At 40.9% G+C, this 19,963-nt stretch overlaps 1 protein-coding gene across 1 annotated transcript; it reads right to left on the reverse strand.

Moving 5' to 3' along the window:
* Positions 1-272: 272 nt before the first annotated feature.
* LOC145531665 (acyl-coenzyme A synthetase ACSM5, mitochondrial-like) lies at positions 273-19,652 on the reverse strand. The gene is given in 8 exon segments (XM_081554651.1): positions 273-1,296; positions 1,884-1,985; positions 2,122-2,202; positions 7,677-7,830; positions 9,332-9,475; positions 11,998-12,208; positions 15,109-15,316; positions 19,449-19,652. Coding segments are annotated over 8 exon segments (1,107 nt in total). The 3' UTR covers positions 273-1,293.
* Positions 19,653-19,963: the final 311 nt, after the last annotated feature.

A 19,963-nucleotide genomic window follows, 5' to 3' on the forward strand; every position in this document is an offset into this window, starting at 1 on the left:
AGTGATTCTGTGCATATACACATTTTTGTGAATACAAAATATTCTGTTCTATGTATTTCTGAAATCCAATTTTACTTTAGTTAACAATATATCATGAACATATTCTCAAAATAATAAAAAGTCTAATGAAATATAAGATAGTTGCATAATATTTCCCTGTGTGACTGCAATATTATTTATTTAAACAATTTCATGTTACTAGAAGTTGAATTCATATTCTTTTTAGTCCTTTCCCTTTCCTTTTTCTTCTTTTTCTATCTTTCTCTCTCTTCTTTTTCTTTTTTTTACATGCAGTGCTGTAATATCATTTATGTAACTAATTTCACACTGTTAGAAATTCAGATAGTATGTCCACAATTTTTTGTCTGTTATAAACAACACTCTAATGAACATCTGGCATTTGACAGTTTGTTTCCATAGGAAAGTAAGTAAATTCCTTATACTGGGCATAAAATTGACATAGACACATTAGTTTAGTTGACAAGTACAATCTCAGCTATTTGGAATGTACATACTAATGAAGGGGGATGAGCTTACCTGGTCAGTTCTACTTACCACTCAGCATTCACAGAGCAACTCTGGCCTGACAACCTTTATTAATTTTCAGTGTTACATGATTCTCATGAAGAGATTAAATGCTTTAAGAATTTTCTTTGCTAAAAATCACCCAGAAACAAAACTAACATCTAGTGCTAGGATGAAATGAAAAAGTTGAAGAAAGGAAATGTTCTTGTTAGGAAAAAACTTGACATTGACTCTCAATGGCATGATCACAGACTCACAAAATTCCTGTATGGAAGCCCTATGAGGACAATGGTCTTATCTTTTCTGTCCAGTGCTGTATACTTAGTGGCATGAAGTAGGTACTCAGTGAATAAGGAATAAATTCTTCAGGAAAGTCAAGGATTTACTTTTGTTTACAAAAGTGATTCGAAGGAAATACATTTAAATTTTCACATCATCTCTGCTTGATGGAATTACAATCTTGTTATTGTTGTTGTTTTGTAGGTAGCTTTCTATGACTTTAAATGGAATATCATGAAAGATTTTCCCCTTGTAATCACAGAAAAGTCACAAAATACATGCACAGCATTTCAAAAACAAATGGACTGTTTTTCAGCTGCTTCTTCTAATATTGCTGCTGACTGATGGCTTAGTATACACAGCAGATGGAGTTCCTATAAAGTTCGGCCACACATTTGGATCTCCTGGGGAGCTGACGTCCATTCTCAGAAAGCTGCCTCTCATTGACTTGGAACTTGAGTATCAGTAATGTGTGAAGCTTCCAAGGTACTACTAATGAGCATCCAGGATTGAGAACCAGGTCAGCAGAGTTTTGTAGAGAAGAGTTTGGAGAAAACAGAATCCATCATAAACACCGCCCAAGGTGGGTATAAGGGAGAATTAATTACTGGATTATCACAGAAACTTGGACTGTCAGGACACAAGCCCTGACAGCAAACCCTTATTCACACAAGACTCAAGGCAAAGATTGCTGAAAACTAGGCTCTTTTAAGAAATTTTATTTTGACCTTTGATAAGTCCCTTCCCTTATCTGAACCTTGATTTTATCATCATTAAAATGATTGAGTTGCCCTTATCTCATCATTAAAATGATGAAATGTGCCCTTAGACACACCACATTTAAATCCCATGTCCTGTACATATTAATGCTAAGTGATCGATATTGGATATTGGATCGATATTGGATAAGTCACTTCATTTTTCTATAACAGCTTCCTTATTGATAACAACATCTTATCAATATTAGTGCCAAATCATGCAGTTATTGTAAAAGCTAAAAAATAAATACTTATGAAGCATGGAGCACCATGCTTGGTACAGTGCAATTGCTGTGAAAATGGCCGTTCCCTGTTACTTACGAAATAGCAAGTGAAGAAACAGAAGGGCCTGGTGGGTCTGACACGGATAGCAACATTCCCTTCTTCTCGAGGAGGTAAGATGTTGCCCTCCTCATCCACGATCTAGCAGAGAGATCACATGATGGTGTCTTGATGTCTGTACAGCCAGGCCACCCTGCCAGCTGTCTGCTATTGCAAATCCAGATGTGTGTTTGCTCTCTTCTTCAAGCCTTACCAACAGTTGGGAGAGGCTGCCTACCTGCACATCATATGGTGGGGACGCTTTCCCCATGGATTCTGACTTGATTTTCATCCCTTTTGGATTGGCACAGATTAGAACCTGAAGAGAAACCAGAACCAATAAGGAGGAGGCTTATCTCTTTAGTCTCCTTCCTGGGCCATGCCTTTCCTTTCACTCTGCCTTCAAACTCCTCCTTCTTTCTTCTTCTACCTCTCTCCTTTCTCTCTTTCCTTTCATCTTTCCTTCCTTCCTTCCTTCAATTCTTTCCCTAGAGAACAAACACCTATTGAACACTCCAGTGGACACTCACACATAAAGAACTTAAGGTGTCACGAAGCTAAAAGACTCAACTGATCACCAAATCTGTGCCCAGGTGGCTGTAGAGAATGCTGTTTGAGACTGGGCTCTGACCAGAGATAGACATGGGCTGTCCCGGTGGAGACAAACACCTCAACCATGAGTGTTAGTTTGCTGGCTATGGTGTCATTGTGAAATTAAATTACCTTTAAAACAAAAGGGAAGAAAGGCCCATTGTGTTTCTAACAAAAGCTAGTGTTTTGTTACTAGCTTCTCCCCCTTGTGAATGGGGAATGGATTTCCCTCGTGGCTCAGATGGTAAAGCGTCTGCCTACAATGCAGGAGACCCGGGTTCAATCCCTGGGTCAGGAAGACCCCCTGGAGAAGGAAGTGGCAACCTACTCCAGTACTTTTGCCTGGAAAATCCCATGGACGGAGGAGCCTGGTAGGCTACAGTCCATGGGGTTGCAAAGAGTCAGACATGACTGAGCGGCTTCACTTCTCCTCCTTGTGGACAGGGCAGTCCCTGAAGGTGTCACAAAGACGACAGCCAGAAATGCAGGAGGCTCTGCAGACCAGATATCCCTACAGACCAGCTATACCTACTGACTGGTTGAGGGCTCAGATGGAGGTGACCTGGGCAGGGACTGGCCTGACAGCACTCACGGTTTCAGACTGGCCGTAGCCTTCGTGCAGCTCCAGGCCTGTCTGGCTCTTCCACTTTACCCTCACATCAGGAGTCAGGGCCTCCCCTCTGGTCACACAGTGTCTCAAGCTCTGAAACTGGCACCTTTCTCAGCCAAAAAACAAGGCCACATATGTCAGAATCCCCATCCCCAACCCCACACTGCTGGCAGACACCTTGAGGCACTAAAGCATAGGCTTCCATACTTATAAAGATTATAAATCTGCCCCAAGTGCCCTGACCTTGCAGGCATGGACAGAGAATTTTTTAAAAAATCTGAGTTTGAAATAAAATCAGAACCTCATACAGTAGGTTTTGGCATAACACTGGTGAATTCCACGTGAATTGGTCAAAATGATTTAGTTGCAAACAAACTGATTGATAATAAGTTGGTTAGGACAACCACCTGTGAAAAAGAGAAATCAATTAACAACTAAGAAGATAGAAAGTAGCCCTTTAGAAACCCCAAAATTCTGACAGTTATTAAATATGTTGCAAAAGTATCCCTCCATTCAACAAATTATTCAAAATGTGAAAGATCAGAGATTGTAAATAAATTTGTGATCATTTTCCCCTTTGGATTAACTTGGTTTGGTTATTACCTAGTATTACCAAGTATCTTTCAATCACTTTCTGCTTGAACAAATCATTCTAAGTCTGCTTTTGATCAAATCATGCTGTGTAAATATTCACAATAGATCAATGGATATGAAGAATTCTTCCATCATATAAGAATTAACCTTGAGAATCATGGAAGAACTCACTCTCTTAGGCACTTTATGACCAGATATATGGGATTAGGGAAGATAAGGGGGTTGGGGCAACTCCCATTATTTGGGAGAGAATAGACAAGGGAGAAGGCAATGGCAACCCACTCCAGTACTCTTGCCTGGAAAATCCCATGGACAGAGGAGCCTGGTAGGCTGCAGTCCATGGGGTTGCTAAGAATCGGATACGACTGAGCGACTTCACTTTCACTTTTCCCTTTCATGCACTGGAGAAGGAAATGGCAACCCACTCCAGTGTTCTTGCCTGGAGAATCCCAGGGACGGGGGAGCCTGGTGGGCTGCCGTCTATGGGGTCTCACAGAGTCGGACACGACTGAAGCGACTTAGCAGCAGCAGCAGCAGCAGACAAGGGAGACAGAGATGAGGGTCAGTAGGTTACCAATGGGCAGGGACCTCTCTCTACCCACCCCAGCAGTGAGACTGACTTGCCCTACCAGAAGATGTTGCTTCGCATTCACCCAAGATGTGAGCCATCTGCAGTGTCTTGTCACTTTCTGTTGGGTGACCAGTGGCATTCACTTGGGAGTGGCTGGCTGGAGTTAGTATGGGACTAGGGATGGAGCTTCTATTGTGGTGGACTTGTTAGTCCCACCAGACCTAAGGCTCTGGCCACAAACCTATTCCACAGGTGATTAACAATTATCTATCAATTTTTCTAATCTCATTGCTGAGGGAATGGCCTATGGGTATATGGGTGTAAGCACTGAAATGTCAGACTGTTTAGTTCTACTCAGTTCAGTTCCATTTGGTTGCAAATTCCTGGGGGCCAGAAGTTCATTCCTAAGAGATGTCTACGAAGGATATGGGTATATATGCTTGTGAGTATGTGTGTACATGTGTGTGTGAGAGAGAGAGAGAGAGACACTGAGAGAAAGAAAATTGGAATAAGAGGGGATACATGTTATAAGGGGTACCTCTGCTATATATTTAGCTACTTGGGTATCTAAAAGAACCAAAGCACCAAAAAGATGGGCCATACCTGGTCAGATCCTCCTGCGCAAGCAGACGGAAGATGGTGGGGACACAACAGAGTGTGGTGATTGGGAACCTGGACTGAGTCTAAACAAAAACAAAGTGTGGAGATCTTAGAGTTACAAGGGTGGGATTTCATGCAGGGGGAGTGGGTGAATCAGGTTTTTATATTCCCATTACCACAGGAGAAAAATTGAAAACTCCATGTGGTAGCCAGCCTCCAAGATGGCCTGGAATGATTTCCACCTACCAGTATTCAAACTCGGTCCCCTCCTGCAATGTGCCAAATTTGGTCTATGTGACCAATAGCCTAACACAGATGTGGCGTTAGAACTACAAGTTCCACCTTGGGCTGTCACTGTCTCTCTGTCTCTTGGCACACTCACTCTGGGAAAAACAAGCTGCTGTGTTGTGAGTACACTCCAGTAGTCCAATGGACAAGTTCATGTAGTGAGCAACTGAAGCTTCTGGCTAAGAACCAGTGAGGAATTGGAAATTTTCTAAAACCTACATAAGTGCAGTTTAAAACATAATCTCCAATCCCAGTCAAATCTCAAGATAGCTGCAGCCCTAGCTGACATCTTTTTTCTTATTATTGTAATAAACATAACAGAAAATTTACAATTTTAACTATTTTTAAGTACAGTCCAGTGGTATTAAGTAAATTCATGCTCTTTTGCAGTCATCACCACCATTCACCTCTAGAACTTTGTGTAATCTTCCCAAACTAAAACTCTCTACGTGTTACATGATAAGTCCTTGTTTCCCCTCCCCCATCCCCCGACCATCTACTTTGTTTCCATGGATTTGATTACTCTAGGCATTTATATATTATCTGTCCTTCTGTCCTATACATTATTTTGAAGAAGGAATTTATGGGGCCTGGACTCCATCTTAGGCCTATTCATGCTGATCATGCTCGGCCACCTCTCTAATGGGCTCTGAACTCTGTGCCTAGTGCCTGTGAAAACGACAATAGAAGGATAAGACCCCCTCCGGACAGGGGAACCTTGAAGATCGTATCCAGGTTACTCATCGCCTAAGAGAAAACATACACTAATCACCCCTGTCTCTGGACAGGCCATAAATTTTTCTGTACCTATCGGAGTGTAACCTCGGGCTTATTGATTATTGGCCAATTGTTTAACTGTTTGAACACATAACACCTAAATGATGAGATTATTGTGATTGTATTTACCCTTCCTTTGTTTATGTAAGTCTCAAAGAATTTGGGGTGGTGAGTTCGGACATGTACACATGGGGTATAAAAGATTTTCACAAACGCTGGTTGGGGTCCTTGGCTAAGAGGAGACTCTGCCTTGGGCCCGCTGGTATAATAAACTGCACTCCATTACCTGCATTGTCCTTCTGAGTGAGTTTGTTTCCCAAAACGCGTGGCTATAACAATTTCACTTAACATAATGTTTTCAAGATGATGTAGTATGTAGCAGGATTTCTTCTTTTTAAAGGCATAATAATAATCCATTGCATGTATGTACCACATTTTATCTGGGCTGATAGAATTTGGATTGCTTCCACCTTTTGACTATTATGATAATGCCACTACCAACATGAGTATAGCTTTCTGATATCTTGATTGCAACCCTTTGAGAAACCCAGATCCAGAACCACCTGGAAGCTGATCCCAGATTCCTGATCATCAGAAACTGTGAGATAATAAATATTTGTGCTTTAAATTTCTATACTGTTTATTGTTTGCAGCAACAAACAACTTTTGTCACTAAGTCATGCCTGACTCTTTTGAGGCAAGAATACTGGAATGGGTTACCATTTTCTTCTCCAGGTGATCTTCCCTACTCAGGGATTGAATCTGTGTCTCCTGCATTAGGCAGGTGGATTCTTTAGCACTGAGCCCCAGGGAAGCCCCTTTTTAATTAATATATTTTTGGGGTAATTTACTACACAGCAATAGATGACTGACACACTACTTCAGAGCTGGGGGAAGTGGAGGGAGAAGGCACACATTGGTCTATCAAGCCCTGGACAAGTAATAATGATGGTGAGTTTGATAATGATGATAAAATAATCAATATATGTTAAGAACCTACTACATGCCAGGCTATATGCCTAATATTTAGTTCTCATAACAGCTCTCTAGAACCATATTATCCCTTTCTTCTCTGCCAATGAGAAACATGAGGCTCAAGGAGATTACATGACTTTCCCAAGAAAACACAGTGAGCAAATGGAAGATGTAGGATCAAAGGCCATGTCTGACTAATGGCCCAGCCTGTTCTATAAGCCACCATGTGATACAGCTTGCCTCAATGCAAAGAGCATGGGCAGATGGTTCCTCTGATATTTCAAGAAATTGTGGTTAGGATGTGGAGGGCAGAAGAAAGATGCCCTATATCTTCACTGGGGACACTGATAATGAGAAAACCCTGGAAGGATGGGCTGGAGACTCTAGGGTTGGATGAACTATCTACGCTATGCACCATGGACAGCAGCACATAATGTTGAGGAGTAGGTTATAATTTTCCCCCAAGGTTTTGAAAAATAACTCCAGTTATGACAAGAGCACAAGGAATAAAGTGGTACCAGAAAAGGCACCCTACAAAAAATCAAATAGAACATGCAAAGGTTTGGAGATATGAAGTGGTCTTATGTCTAGGAATATAGCTAGAGGATGGGCAATGATTCAAGACAACCAGGAGGGCATGAACCAGATTATGAAAGGTTTTCGGTTAATGTCAACATCAAAGAAACATTATAGTCATGGATTCCTACCTTTTATCCTGAAAACTCAAAACCTATATCCCACTCATCTAATTTATACCCGACATAGAAGAGGTGTTTTTGTCTCTTACATTTAGGATAAATTTGGCATCAACCCGGGGCAACTCATGCACAAAAATGCAAGATCCATTAGGCCAGGCAGAGAAGAGAGTCCAGGCTGCCTTCACCCAGCCAGTGTCAGTTGTGTTCCAGAAGATATCTGATTTGGTCAAGGCCACCCACCTCCTGCCAAAAATTGGAGACAATCAGAACCCTCAGCAATGTTTTTACCTTTAAAAAGAATTACATTAGTCTGTTCTCCTATTTGGAGCCTTATTCACTCACTTACACTTGTCATATCTGTATAAGAACCATAAAGCCAAACTGCCTCCAAAGCATTTACTGAGCATCTTCTATATTCCTATGCCATAGGCTAGAATCAAAAAGACAAATGTGTTGCTTCCAAAGACTTCACAGTCTACTGAGAGTGATATATAAGGGAACAAGTAATATCAGTATAATGTGGAAGGGTACTTTATTTATTCAGTCAATATTTATCAGTATTTATTCTGCCCTTACCATTAGGGATAGAGAAATGAATGATTAGTCTTGCTTGGAGGGGCTTATAGTTCAGTAAGTATAAGCATAAACTTGGCATCATCCTTGAGGTTTGTCTCTTACCTCTCATCAAATCTTACTAGGTCCGCATTCAAAATACTTTCAGAATCACACTTCCTCTCACTCCTTCCAGTGCTATTTCTCCAGGCAAGCCTCCACCTTTGCCTCTCAATGCACTAGCCTCTTAAGTGGCCCTCTGCTTCACCTTTGCCTCCTACAGTTTATTCTTAACAGAATATTCTGAGTTACCCTTAAATATGCTTTATATGATGAGTTACCCAAATCAGATCTTGTCACTCCTCTGCTCAGAATACTCCAATGTTCCTCCAAAAATTACATAGGATCACCATATTATCCAGCAATTCTACTTCTGATTATATATCCAGAAGAACTGAACAGATATTTGTACACCCATGTTCATAGCAGCACTATTGACAACAGCTAAAAGGTGGGAGCAATCCAAGTGTCCATCAGTGAATAAGCAATGGATAAGCAATATTAGTATAGACACAATGGAACATCATTCACTTCTAAAAAAGAAGGAGATTCTTACATAGGCTACAACATGAATGAAACTTGAAGGCATTATGCTTAGTAAAATAAGTTAGACGCAAAAGGAAAAATATTGTATGATCCTACTTTTATGAGGTTCCCAGAGTAGTCAAATTCATTAAGACAGAAAGTAGAATGGTTGTTTCAGGGCTAGGGGTAGGAGGCATTAGGGAGCTTCTGTACAATGGATACAAGGTTTCAGATTTGCAAGATGAAAAAGTTTTGCAGTTGAATGGTGGGGACGATTGCACAAAAATGTGAATTTATTTAATGACACTGAACTATATACTTAAAATGGTTAAAATGGTAAATTTAATGGTACATGTAGTTTACCACACTTAAAAAAAAACAAACAACAAAAACACCTCCAATCGCTTCTCACCTCACTCAAAGTAAAGCCCAAAGCCTTCCGATCCTTACCTGATTTGCCCCATTCTTAGCGCCTAACTTCGACTCCTGCCACTTTTCCCCTCACCCATACTCCTCCAGCTATTTCCCCAGGCAAGCCTCCACCTACCCAGAAGGTATAGGTAGCCTTCTGTTCCTTGGACCCACCAGACAAGCTAACCCCTGGTACCTCCCACTGGCCACAAAACCCAGTCCGTAGCTGGCCTGGGTGTGCTCGACCATCTTGGGGGCCCGAGTTGCGCCGCTTGTAAAGTAGATGGCCACTGGGTCTTGACTCCTGGTCCTTGCACAGTTGTGTTCTGTGGATGCCTCCCTGTAAAAGATAAAAATATTACGGGGGTACTGCTAGCAGTGCCAACAGTCACCGTCACAGTAATATCTATAACAACAAGACAGACTACATTTGATAAACACCGTGTGTGAGGTACCTGCTGGAAGCTCCGGCTTGAGTTATCTCTGACCGCTACAATTACCTCATGGGTATAGGTACTAGCATTATAACCATTTGCACATAAGGAAATTGAGGCTCAGAATAATTAAATGACTCACTTAAAAAAACAATCTGTGCTTTTATCAAGGCATGAGACCTTCTAGTGGAACCAGCATTTATGAGTTCTACCTCAGTTCCTGGTAATTTAGAGCTGTTTTCTTAAGTGTTCCCTAAATTTGGAGGTTTGAGATGTGGATAATTCCTAAAAGTTTTGTGATCTGGAGAATGTTCTAACTCACTGTTTCTCAATCCTGGCTGCATCTTAGGATCACCTGATAGGTTTTTTTTGAAAGAAATACTATTGCCTGGGCCCCAAGCTGGAGAAAATGAAATCAGAATCTTTGTTGGTGGGCCTGGGCACTGTTTTTTTTTTCCTAAGTTCCTTAGGTAATTCTAATGACAGCCAAAATTGAGAGCCTGCTGATTCAGACCAACCTGACAGCTCATCAAAATCATATGGGCAAATCACTGAATATAAGGATCTGGGCCCTTGTTAAGATATGTCTGGTTAAGTAGGTCAGATGTGGGACCTTAAAATCTATATTTCAAACCTCACCCCAAAATAAATAAATAAATGGGGCTTCCCAGGTGGCACTAGTGGTAAAGAACCTGCCTGCCAATGCAGGAGACATGAGAGATGAGAATTCGATCCCTGGGTCAGGAAGATCCCCTGGAAGAGGGCATGGCAACCCACTCCAGGATTCTTGCCTGGAGAATCCCATGGACAGAAGAGCCTGGTGGGCTACAGTCCATAGGGTCACAAAGAGTCAGACACAATGGAAGTGACTAAGCACACACTCAAATAAATAAATAGATAATTTCCCATAATTTTATGGTGAAAAGTTTATATTCTAGTGTAGGAAAGGACATTCAAAAAAGCATTTACCATGTCCTCAAACTTTTAAATATATCTTTGTATTTAACTGTATTTCTTACATATATTGATTATTTTCTGTTCAAGTTTCAGCTGCTTATGATTATATTGGAATATAAGGAAAGTATAGACAATACCATGTTGGAAATACAATATTTTATAAAATACAGGACACATTATTTATAACCTATGCTTGTGAGTCTTATAGTCCTAAAAATTATAATACAATTAAATGCAAGTGACACAAAGTTTTCTTTTAAGCTAGGGACAAGAGACAAATGCTGAGATTAGTTAAAAAAAAAAAAAAAGTAAAATAGCAGGTGAATCTGATGCCCCTGATCTATGAAGACAAGCATTTGTGACTTAACAATGCAGGCCCGTGTGAGGGACCCATTTTAGTTCTGGCCTCCAGTTAAGACAAAGTCTCAAATGCCCAGTTAGATTTCCATGAGTCCTTACTGAAAGGCAAATGGCTTTGGTTCTGTCCTAACCTTGACTTCATTACTTATCATCATCTCAAACATGTCATTTTATCTTGCTAGGTCTCAGTTTCATCATCTGGAAAATTGGGGTAAAGTGCACTTTATAGGATTTTTCAAGGATTAAATAGGACAATGCTAATTCATCATTGTCCGAGTATCAAATACCATGCTTGTCACAAAACAGGTGTTTGCTAAATTTTTGTTGCAAGATTGAATGCAGGCGAATGCTAACCCAGCACTACACCTGGAATACATTCAGTTCAGTTCAGTTCAGTTCAGTTGCTCAGTCTTGTCTGACTCTTTGCGACCCCATGGACTGCCGCATGCCAGGCCTCCCTGTCCATCACCAGCTCCCAGAGTTTACTCAAACTCAGGTCCATTGACTCGGTGATGCCATCCAACCATCTCATCCTCTGTCGTCCCCTTCTCCTCCTGCCTTCAATCTTTCCCAGCATCAGGTTATTTTCTAATGAGTCAGTTCTTGGTATCAGGTGGCCAAAGTATTGGAGTTTCAGCTTCAACATCAGTCCTTTCAATGAATATTCAGGACTGATTTCCTTTAGGATGGACTGGTTGGATCTCCCTGCAGTCCAAGGGACTCTCAACAGTCTTCTCCAACACCACAGTTCAGAATACATTTAGAACTCAATATATGGAAGAAATTAGATTATGAATTGACCACCTACTATGTACTAAGTGCATCATGTAAATCATCTCATTTACTCCAGCTGATAATCTGTATTTATTACCACATCGTAGAGGCAAATGCCCAAAAAAAATCTGGTGACAATTCCAGTACTGATTAAGTGAGTAACACTGAAGGAACTTTAGGTAGTTAGCGGGATTAGGTCTCAGGTCTGTCTGGCTTCCAAAGTGATTTACCTTTCTGATTCACTCTCTCCATGTGCAATTAGAAATGCATTCTTTTTACGCAGGGGGAAATGCCTTGGCCTCATTTTTACGCTCTTCTCTAGAGAGTTCCAACTTACCAGAGGAGTTCCCTGAAGTTCATCCAGCCTGGCCAATAGCTGTCTGACACAAGCAGCTTGGTCTGAAGGGAAGGGCAGTCGGCGCTAATGGTATCCACCCATGGAGCCAAGGAGACACTGGTGATAATGGCCTTGGCTCTGGATGCCTACAGCCGAAATTTGAGGTCTTTTTCTGTCAGCTGAGAGATGCTGGGAATCATGATGGCCCCTGATACCACACAGAGAGGGGATGTTGACTGGGTGACAGGGAAGACCCCTGTGAACAGGTCCAGACCAGATATCCCCAGATAGAAGCAGGAAAGGGCCAGAGATACTTAGAATGCCTGAACTGCAAAAGGCACTATTAATGATAAAATATTGAAATTCAGAGAATATTTACAGAGTATTTACACATGCTAAGAACTTTGCATGCATTATTTCATTTAATTCTTACAACCCTGGAAAGTAGATGCTATTATTAAATCCATTTGGCAGACTCAAAACACTAAGACCTAGATCTTTATCCTTTAAATAAATTAACTAGCCCAGGATCACACAGCTAAAATGTTGTAGAGCTGTGACTGTGAACCCAGGCAGTGGTAACCTTAAGACTCCATGATGTTGAACACTGTATTACATTGTCCTAGAGATTACCTGGAGAAGGAAATGGCAACCCACTCCATTATACTTGCCTGGAGAATCCCATGGAAAGAGGAGCCTGGCAGGCTACAGTCTATAGGGTCTCAAAGAGTTGGACATAATTGAAGCAACTTAGCATGCACACACGCAGAGATTACCTAGTTCAATGGCTTTTCAGGCCTTTCAAACAAAAGGCTATAATGAATCTTAGCATTGGATGTGGGTTACTTGGGGCAGGGGCAAGGGTATAGCAGTGGGGGCTCCATGACCCCATATTACTTCAAACAAAACCACTCTACAGAAGTTGAGTTCTTCTACTCTCAAGGGGAAGTGATAAGGAAGCAGAAAGCAGGGGCAAATTTTAATCAGACACTTGAAAAACCACCTGAACATCTCAGAATGCAGGCTGTAAACACCCCACACTCCACTGAGTCCAACATTCTCATTTCACAGACGAGAAGCAAGAGATCCTAAAACAATCAGCGACCCAGCTATAGCCAGTGAGTGAAGACAGAAGACAGGAAAGGACCAATCCCCAAAAGGGTAGCATCTAAGCAAAACCCTCATTTCCCTTCTATCTCCCAAACTTTACAGGATCTAAAGCCCAGCATGAACACTTTGGGAGCGGAGCAGTTTGATTTTTCACTCCACCTCTCTGATTTAGCTGTTTCTAATACAAGTCTGTTCTATCCAGAGCTTTGGCGGCCCAGGCAGATGGTGGACAGATGGAGCTGTCAGCAAGAGAAACAAGGTGAACACCATAGACTGGAAGAAAAGTGGCAAGTGCTTATCAGGAGAACATGGGGATGTGAGAACATGAGGTCATTCAGGTTGTGTAGCCTTGCAAATGAACAGGATGCTAGACTTGATGTGCTGATGGAGAACATGGTCTTGAGCTACTTGGACAACAAAGAAATAGGGTATGTGTATAATTGGGGAAACTGGAGACATTTTCCAGAAAAAAATGATAATAATACTGCAAAGAGAAATTTTGATCATGCAAGGTGCCTAACACAGTGCCCGGAGCATAGCAGGTCCTCAGGAGCTCCCTTACCTCAATCCTCATTTACATGGACTTTATATTCATGGCAGAATATGGAGAAGTCCCCAAACCTGTGTGCCTGTTTCTTTTCTTCAGAGCTGGATACACTGTAATGGTGCTCACTTTTATTTATTATCCAAAAATATGTAAAAATAAAATTTTGGGGAGGACAACCTATTCACAAAATGGTTGGGTTAAGCTTGATCATACAGAAAGGTTAATTTTCTAACATGAGTTTGTACTGATTTGCAAACATTTGTGACAACAAATTTCAGGAAGATTGTTCTACAGATATGACTGGAAGGGAGTGGACGACATTCTAAGTGGTAGCAGATTCCTAGGGGATGGAGAAACTAGCACTCCACCGAAAGTAGATGTCTTGCTTTTGAAAAATCAGCCTAAAAACTCCAGCCCTTTCAACATCTGCATAACACAGAGCCAGCCGAGGCTTTTGGGGCTCTGAGGGCTATATCCTTTGGCCTCCCCTCCTTTGCGGAAAGAACCATCTGAAGATCAATGTTCAAGACAGCAGTCATCCCTGATGGGTGAGGCATGTGAGCTCCAGTTCACCACAGTCCTCAGCACTCCAAGCTGCCTCACACTGTTAGGGAAATTAAATGAGTAGTCTTGTTTAGGCTTCAGAGACAAAGCAGAGCAGTCCTCTGGCCTTGCTTCTAACCTTCAGGGACACTGCCCTGACTGGGAGTGACTGCCTGCTCTGAATACAAGACTAGCAGCACCAAAGATAAGATGGGGGAGAAATCTTGAGATTGTTGAGCCCCTGGAGGGGGCCTGGCCAACCAAGCCCCAGGCTTAGCAACATTCTGAGTTTTACAACACAAAACAACAGCATTAACATGAAACCAGGTATGCAATTTAGTCACAGATTGATGCTGATATCAGTAGTCCTAGGATTATAAGCGGAACACTGAACTGCAATCTTTGAAGTCTAACCCATGGAGTCGACACACTGCCTGGGACCCTTTCCCAAATGGAACTCCAAATGTGTTCTGACATGGGGCTTCCTAGTGCTGTTTAAGTCTGAATGTTGGTCAAAACCCAATTTGGTGATGTATTCTCTGCTCTTTCTATTTCTCTTTTATTTTAATGTTGGTATGTTGAAAGTAAGCTAGGTAATTCTCTAATACATATCTGTATTCTTTATTTGCATATAACGAGTGGCTTATTTTGTTAACAAATCCTTTGAACCTGAGCCGAAAGTGAAAACAAAACACTGTGTTCGGCAAAACACATACTGACCTGCCTTGATCAATTGCGGTGCTATCTGGCGCCTGTACACAATCATGTTGTGATTGGTGGGTAAAGGGGAAGTAAACAAAACTCCACATGAGGTTTGACTTGCTCCATCTCCCAGACATTGTGGATGCTGCCCAAACTCAGGCAGGTTGTATCAGCCTCAACTGGGAGTCTCAGCCTTGCTCACTGATCTGTTCGCATACAAGCCACGTTGACCAGCCACCACTCCGGGAGCCGCGGGAGCACCAGCATCATTCTGTCTCCAGGCTGCAGGCCACAGGCACCCTCCAGCACATTAGCCGCCTTCCTGGACTGCTCCCCCAGCTCTTCAAAGCTCCACTTGACCTCTGCTCCTGTACCATCAACCCACCAGAAGGCAGGAATTGGGGGCCGGTGCCCAGCCTAGAGAGTTGTATAGGCAAAAAAGAAATGGAAACCATGGGTGAGGATTTTTGTTTGCTTGCTCTTCTTTTTTAAAATTTATTTTTTTTACAATAGTTATTAAATTCACAGGGTTAAAAAATCAAAATGGTATGAAAAGTACGCGTTGAGAAGGCTTCTTCCACACTGTGCCTATCCTGCTCCCCACTTCACCTGTCTCAATGAGCAACCAACATAATTAGTTTCTTGCAAATCTTTCCAGTGAATCTTTAGGCAAACATAAGTATGTTCTTTTTTTCCATTCCATCTTTTTAATGCAAAAGATAGCCTAAGATTCACACTATTCTGTGTCCTCCCCTTTTTAAAATTGAGATGTAATTCTCCCACCATAAAATTTACCATTTTGAAGCACACAATTCAAGGGTTTTTGGTATATTCACAAAGTTATGTAACCATCACTACTATCTAACTCCAGAAAATTTTCATTATCCTAAAAAAATGTTTTACAGATTAGTAGTCACACCCTATCCTCTCCTTACCAAGCCCCTGGCAACCACTAATCTATTTTCTGTATGAATTTGCCTATTCTGGATATTTGACATGAATGGAATTATACACTATTTGGCCTTTTGTGTCTGGTTTCTTTCACTTAGCATGTTTTCAAGGTTTACCCATGTTGTAGCATGTATTGGTGTTACATTCCTTTTAATGGCCAAATAGTATTCGACTGCATGGATAGACCATATTTTGTTTATCCATTCATCAGCTGATGGACATTAGGGTTTCTTCCACTTCCATAATGTTGTTATGAACATTTATGCATAAGTTTTTGTGTGAGCATGTGCTTTCTCTTCTCTGGGATATACACCTATGAGAGTAGTGCTAGCTCATATGATAACTCTATGAGGAATTGCCAAACTGTTTTCCACAGCATCTGTACCATTTTACATTCCCACCAGTAATGTATGAGGTTTCTAATTTGTTAACACTTTGTTAACACTTCTTAGCAAACACTTTTTGTTTTTTTTCCTATTTTTTCTTTTTATTTCTTCTTGCCCAACACTTTTTTGTTTGTCTGTTTTTGTTTTTAGCCATGTCACTCTGTGTGAAATTGTATCTCTGAGGTTGGGATTGCATTCCCCTCATGAATAAAGATGTTGAGCATTTTGCCATGTGTCTGTTGGCAATTTGTTTATATTCTTTAGAGAAATGCCTATTTGAATACTTAGCCAATATTGTAATTAGGTTTTTTATACATGGCAGATATGTGCTATATATGTATATATACACACACACACGTATATACATAAATTATATACCTCAGATATGTGATTTTGTGGGCTGTCTTTTCATTTTGACCTACAAATACTAGAAATTTTCATGAAATTCAATTTATCTACTTTCTTTCATTGCTTATACTTAAGAAACCATTACCTAATCCACATATATTTTCTTCTAAGAATTTTATAGTTTTTTTCTCCTTCATTTAGGTCTTTGATCCATTTTTGAGTTAATTCTTGTATGTGGTGTGAGGTAGGGATCACATTCTTTTTTTTGCATGTGAATATCCAGTTGTGCCAGCACCATTAATTGGAAGGACAATTCTTTCCCCATTTAATTTTCTTGGCACCTTTGTTGAAAACTCATTGACCATAGATTTATGGGTATATTTTTGATTCTTAGGTTTATCCCATTCATCTATGCCTATCCTTATGCCAGTACCAGATTGTCTTCTTCTTTTTTTCCAACATAGTCTTGATTACTGTAACTTTTTTTTTTTTAATAAATTTATTTATTTTAGTTGGGGGCTAATTACTTTACAATATTGTAATAGTTTTTGCCATACATTGACATGAATCAGCCATGGGTTTACATGTGTTCCCCTTCCTGGACCCCCCACCCACCTCCCTCCCCATCCCATCCCTCTGGGTCATCCCGTTGCCCCGGCCCTGAGCCCTTGTCTCAAGCATCGAACATCGAATGGTGTTCTGTTTCACATATGGTAATATATATGTTTCAATGCTATTCTCCCAGAACGTCCCACCCTCACCTTCTCCCTCAGAGTCCATAAAATTGTTCTATGCATCTGTGTCTCTTATTCTGTCTCGCATATAGGGTTATCGTTACCATCTTTCAAATTCCATATATATGCATTAGTATACCGTATTGTTGTTTTTCTTTCTGGCTTACTTCACTCTGTATAATGGGCTCCAGTTTCATCCATCTCAGTAGATTACTCAGTAGATTACTGTAACTTTATAGTAGGTTTTGAAATAAGAAAGTCTGTGTCCACCAGGTTTGTGCTTCTTTTTCAAGATTGTTTTGGTTATTATGGGTCCCTTGCATTTCCACATGACTGTTTGGACAAGATTGTATATTTTTGCAAAGAAGTCTACTGGAACTTTGATAAAGCTTACATTGAGTATGTTGATCAATTCGGTATATATTGCCATTTTTTTGCAACTTTATAATTTCTGCCTTAGTAACAATTCAGTTTTTAAAACATACAGATCAACTTATTCATACTATTCCTTTGTAAAGAGATTTCAGGTAAGCTTTTAAATGTATGCATAATGTAATACATAATTATTTTCTGGTAGTTCTTGGCTGCTGAAAGTTAAATTTCATCAGATGTATTTTAACATTTTCAGAATAGTCACGAAGGATATGTAATTTTTGCACAATGAGGTAATATCTCTGGGGCATTCTCAATGAGATACACCCAGATGTTAACCAGGGTGTCTTTAGTATACATTCCCTGGATTACTCTAATCTTTAGTTCGTTTCTAGAGTTCTGAAAAGTTGATTATGACTAAGTTTTTTGTTTTGCTTTTATGGAGAATAAAATTTCAGAAAGTCCTTATTCTATCATTTTTGCTGACTTAACCCTCTTTGTTTGGTTTTTTCATTAGGAGCAGTCTTCTAAGGATGAGCTTGCATGCATGCATGCTAAGTTGCTTCAGTCCCATCTGACTCTTTGTGACCCCATGGACTGTAGCCTGCCAGGCTCCTCTGTCCATGGGATTCTCCAGGCAAGAATACTGGAGTGGGTTGCCAGTGCCTTCTCCAAGGCAGGAGAGAGCTGCTATCATCCCCACTATACAGGCAAGAAGCTGGGGCCACTTCAGGCCCACATAGCCTGTGGGCTTATGAAATCCAGGGGACTGTGGAGCATGGTAGGAAGGTCATTTCAGGGAAGCACTGGATGAGCTTAGTGTGGTTTTATTTTTTAAAAAAATCTTACACTTTGTATATAGTAAAGGAGCTCCCTGACCCCATCTCTTACTTCTCATTTAATTCTCACAGCTCCAGTTGGCATACCGTATGACTCCGTTTTTATAGATGAGACAACTGAGATCCAAGAAGCCTAGCGAAATGCTCAAGGTCACGCCTCAAGCAGATAAAGCACATCTATCTGACAGCAAAACTTACTTTTACATCTCAGTCATTCTCATACCACCCCCATACATTTTACCATATCCACTAACCGTAGACTATTACTACATCTACTCATAATATTGCTTATCTCATCTTTTTTCTTTAAACAAGCTCTTCTTAAAATTAACATAAATAAATTACTCTGAGATTAAGTTTATATTCTCCTACTATAAACAAAAGTTATCTTTAACATAGAGTACAAAGAGAGGCACAACAGACACACAAGGAAGGGAGGATAAAGAAGGAAGCAAATGCACTGCGACACACAAGAAAATCAAGATCATTTGAATTCAATCCTATGTATTTGCTGTAATCTGTGAAAAGCTTTGAGCCTGAGCCAAGCTCTCTGCTTATTTAAAAGGGACAGACCAATGTGAGAAAGATACGAAAAACAGATTAGTAGTAATACAAAACTTTCTCCTTCGCTTGCTCAGAATGATTTGAAGGGAATCAAATCATTGATTTGATTGGGGTGTAACTCTCTCCCTGTATAATTTGGGTTTAGGAATGTGAGAATAGTAGGGATTAGGTGTCTAAGGCTCAAAGCCTTGGTCATAATAGTTTTTCTAAGGCTTAAATGCTCATAGTTTAAATTTTAAGACTTGAGAAACTCTCAAGCCAAAATGTACATGTCTTGTAGCCTCGAGTCTCACTGAGGTTTTGAGAAGGTGGAATCTGATGCCCAAGTTGGACCCTAGGACACCGTGAGCTTCACCTTTTCCAGCCGACTCCACACGTCCAGCACATCATGGGCAAAGTTGAAATACTCAGGCACTGACTGTCTGCCCAGGCTGATGGCTTCCCAGGTGGCCACAATCTTCTCTGGGACAGGAAGAGGCGGTGGCTGACCATGAGACCCACAGATACCCCGGGCATTTCTCAGTGCCTGGAGGACCAGTTTTCTTAGCCATAGCCTCATGTTGCCTCCTGACTGTCATCAAAGAAGAGAGAGAACGTCATCATGAATTTTGGGCTTTAGGGAGATACTGAGGTTGGAGAGAAACCTGTGGTCAGCCCTAGGGTGACCACATCACATATTGGCTTGTAACGCAGAGTCTTGGGCTTTAGTCTGAGTTCCATGGTACGATTTTGATCATTTCCCCTTCCTGGGCCTGAGGTCCATCTCTTCCACCTTTCACAGCCTGTTGGATCTCTGTGGAGGGCAGGAACTCAGACCCCACTTCCCAAGGCTCAGTCCTTCAAACTGAATCCCTCAAAAAGCCTTTGGCA

This window comes from Giraffa tippelskirchi, chromosome 13 (genome assembly GCF_054371585.1).
Source record: "Giraffa tippelskirchi isolate mGirTip1 chromosome 13, T2T-mGirTip1v1.2.pri, whole genome shotgun sequence".
Lineage (NCBI taxonomy): Eukaryota > Metazoa > Chordata > Mammalia > Artiodactyla > Giraffidae > Giraffa > Giraffa tippelskirchi.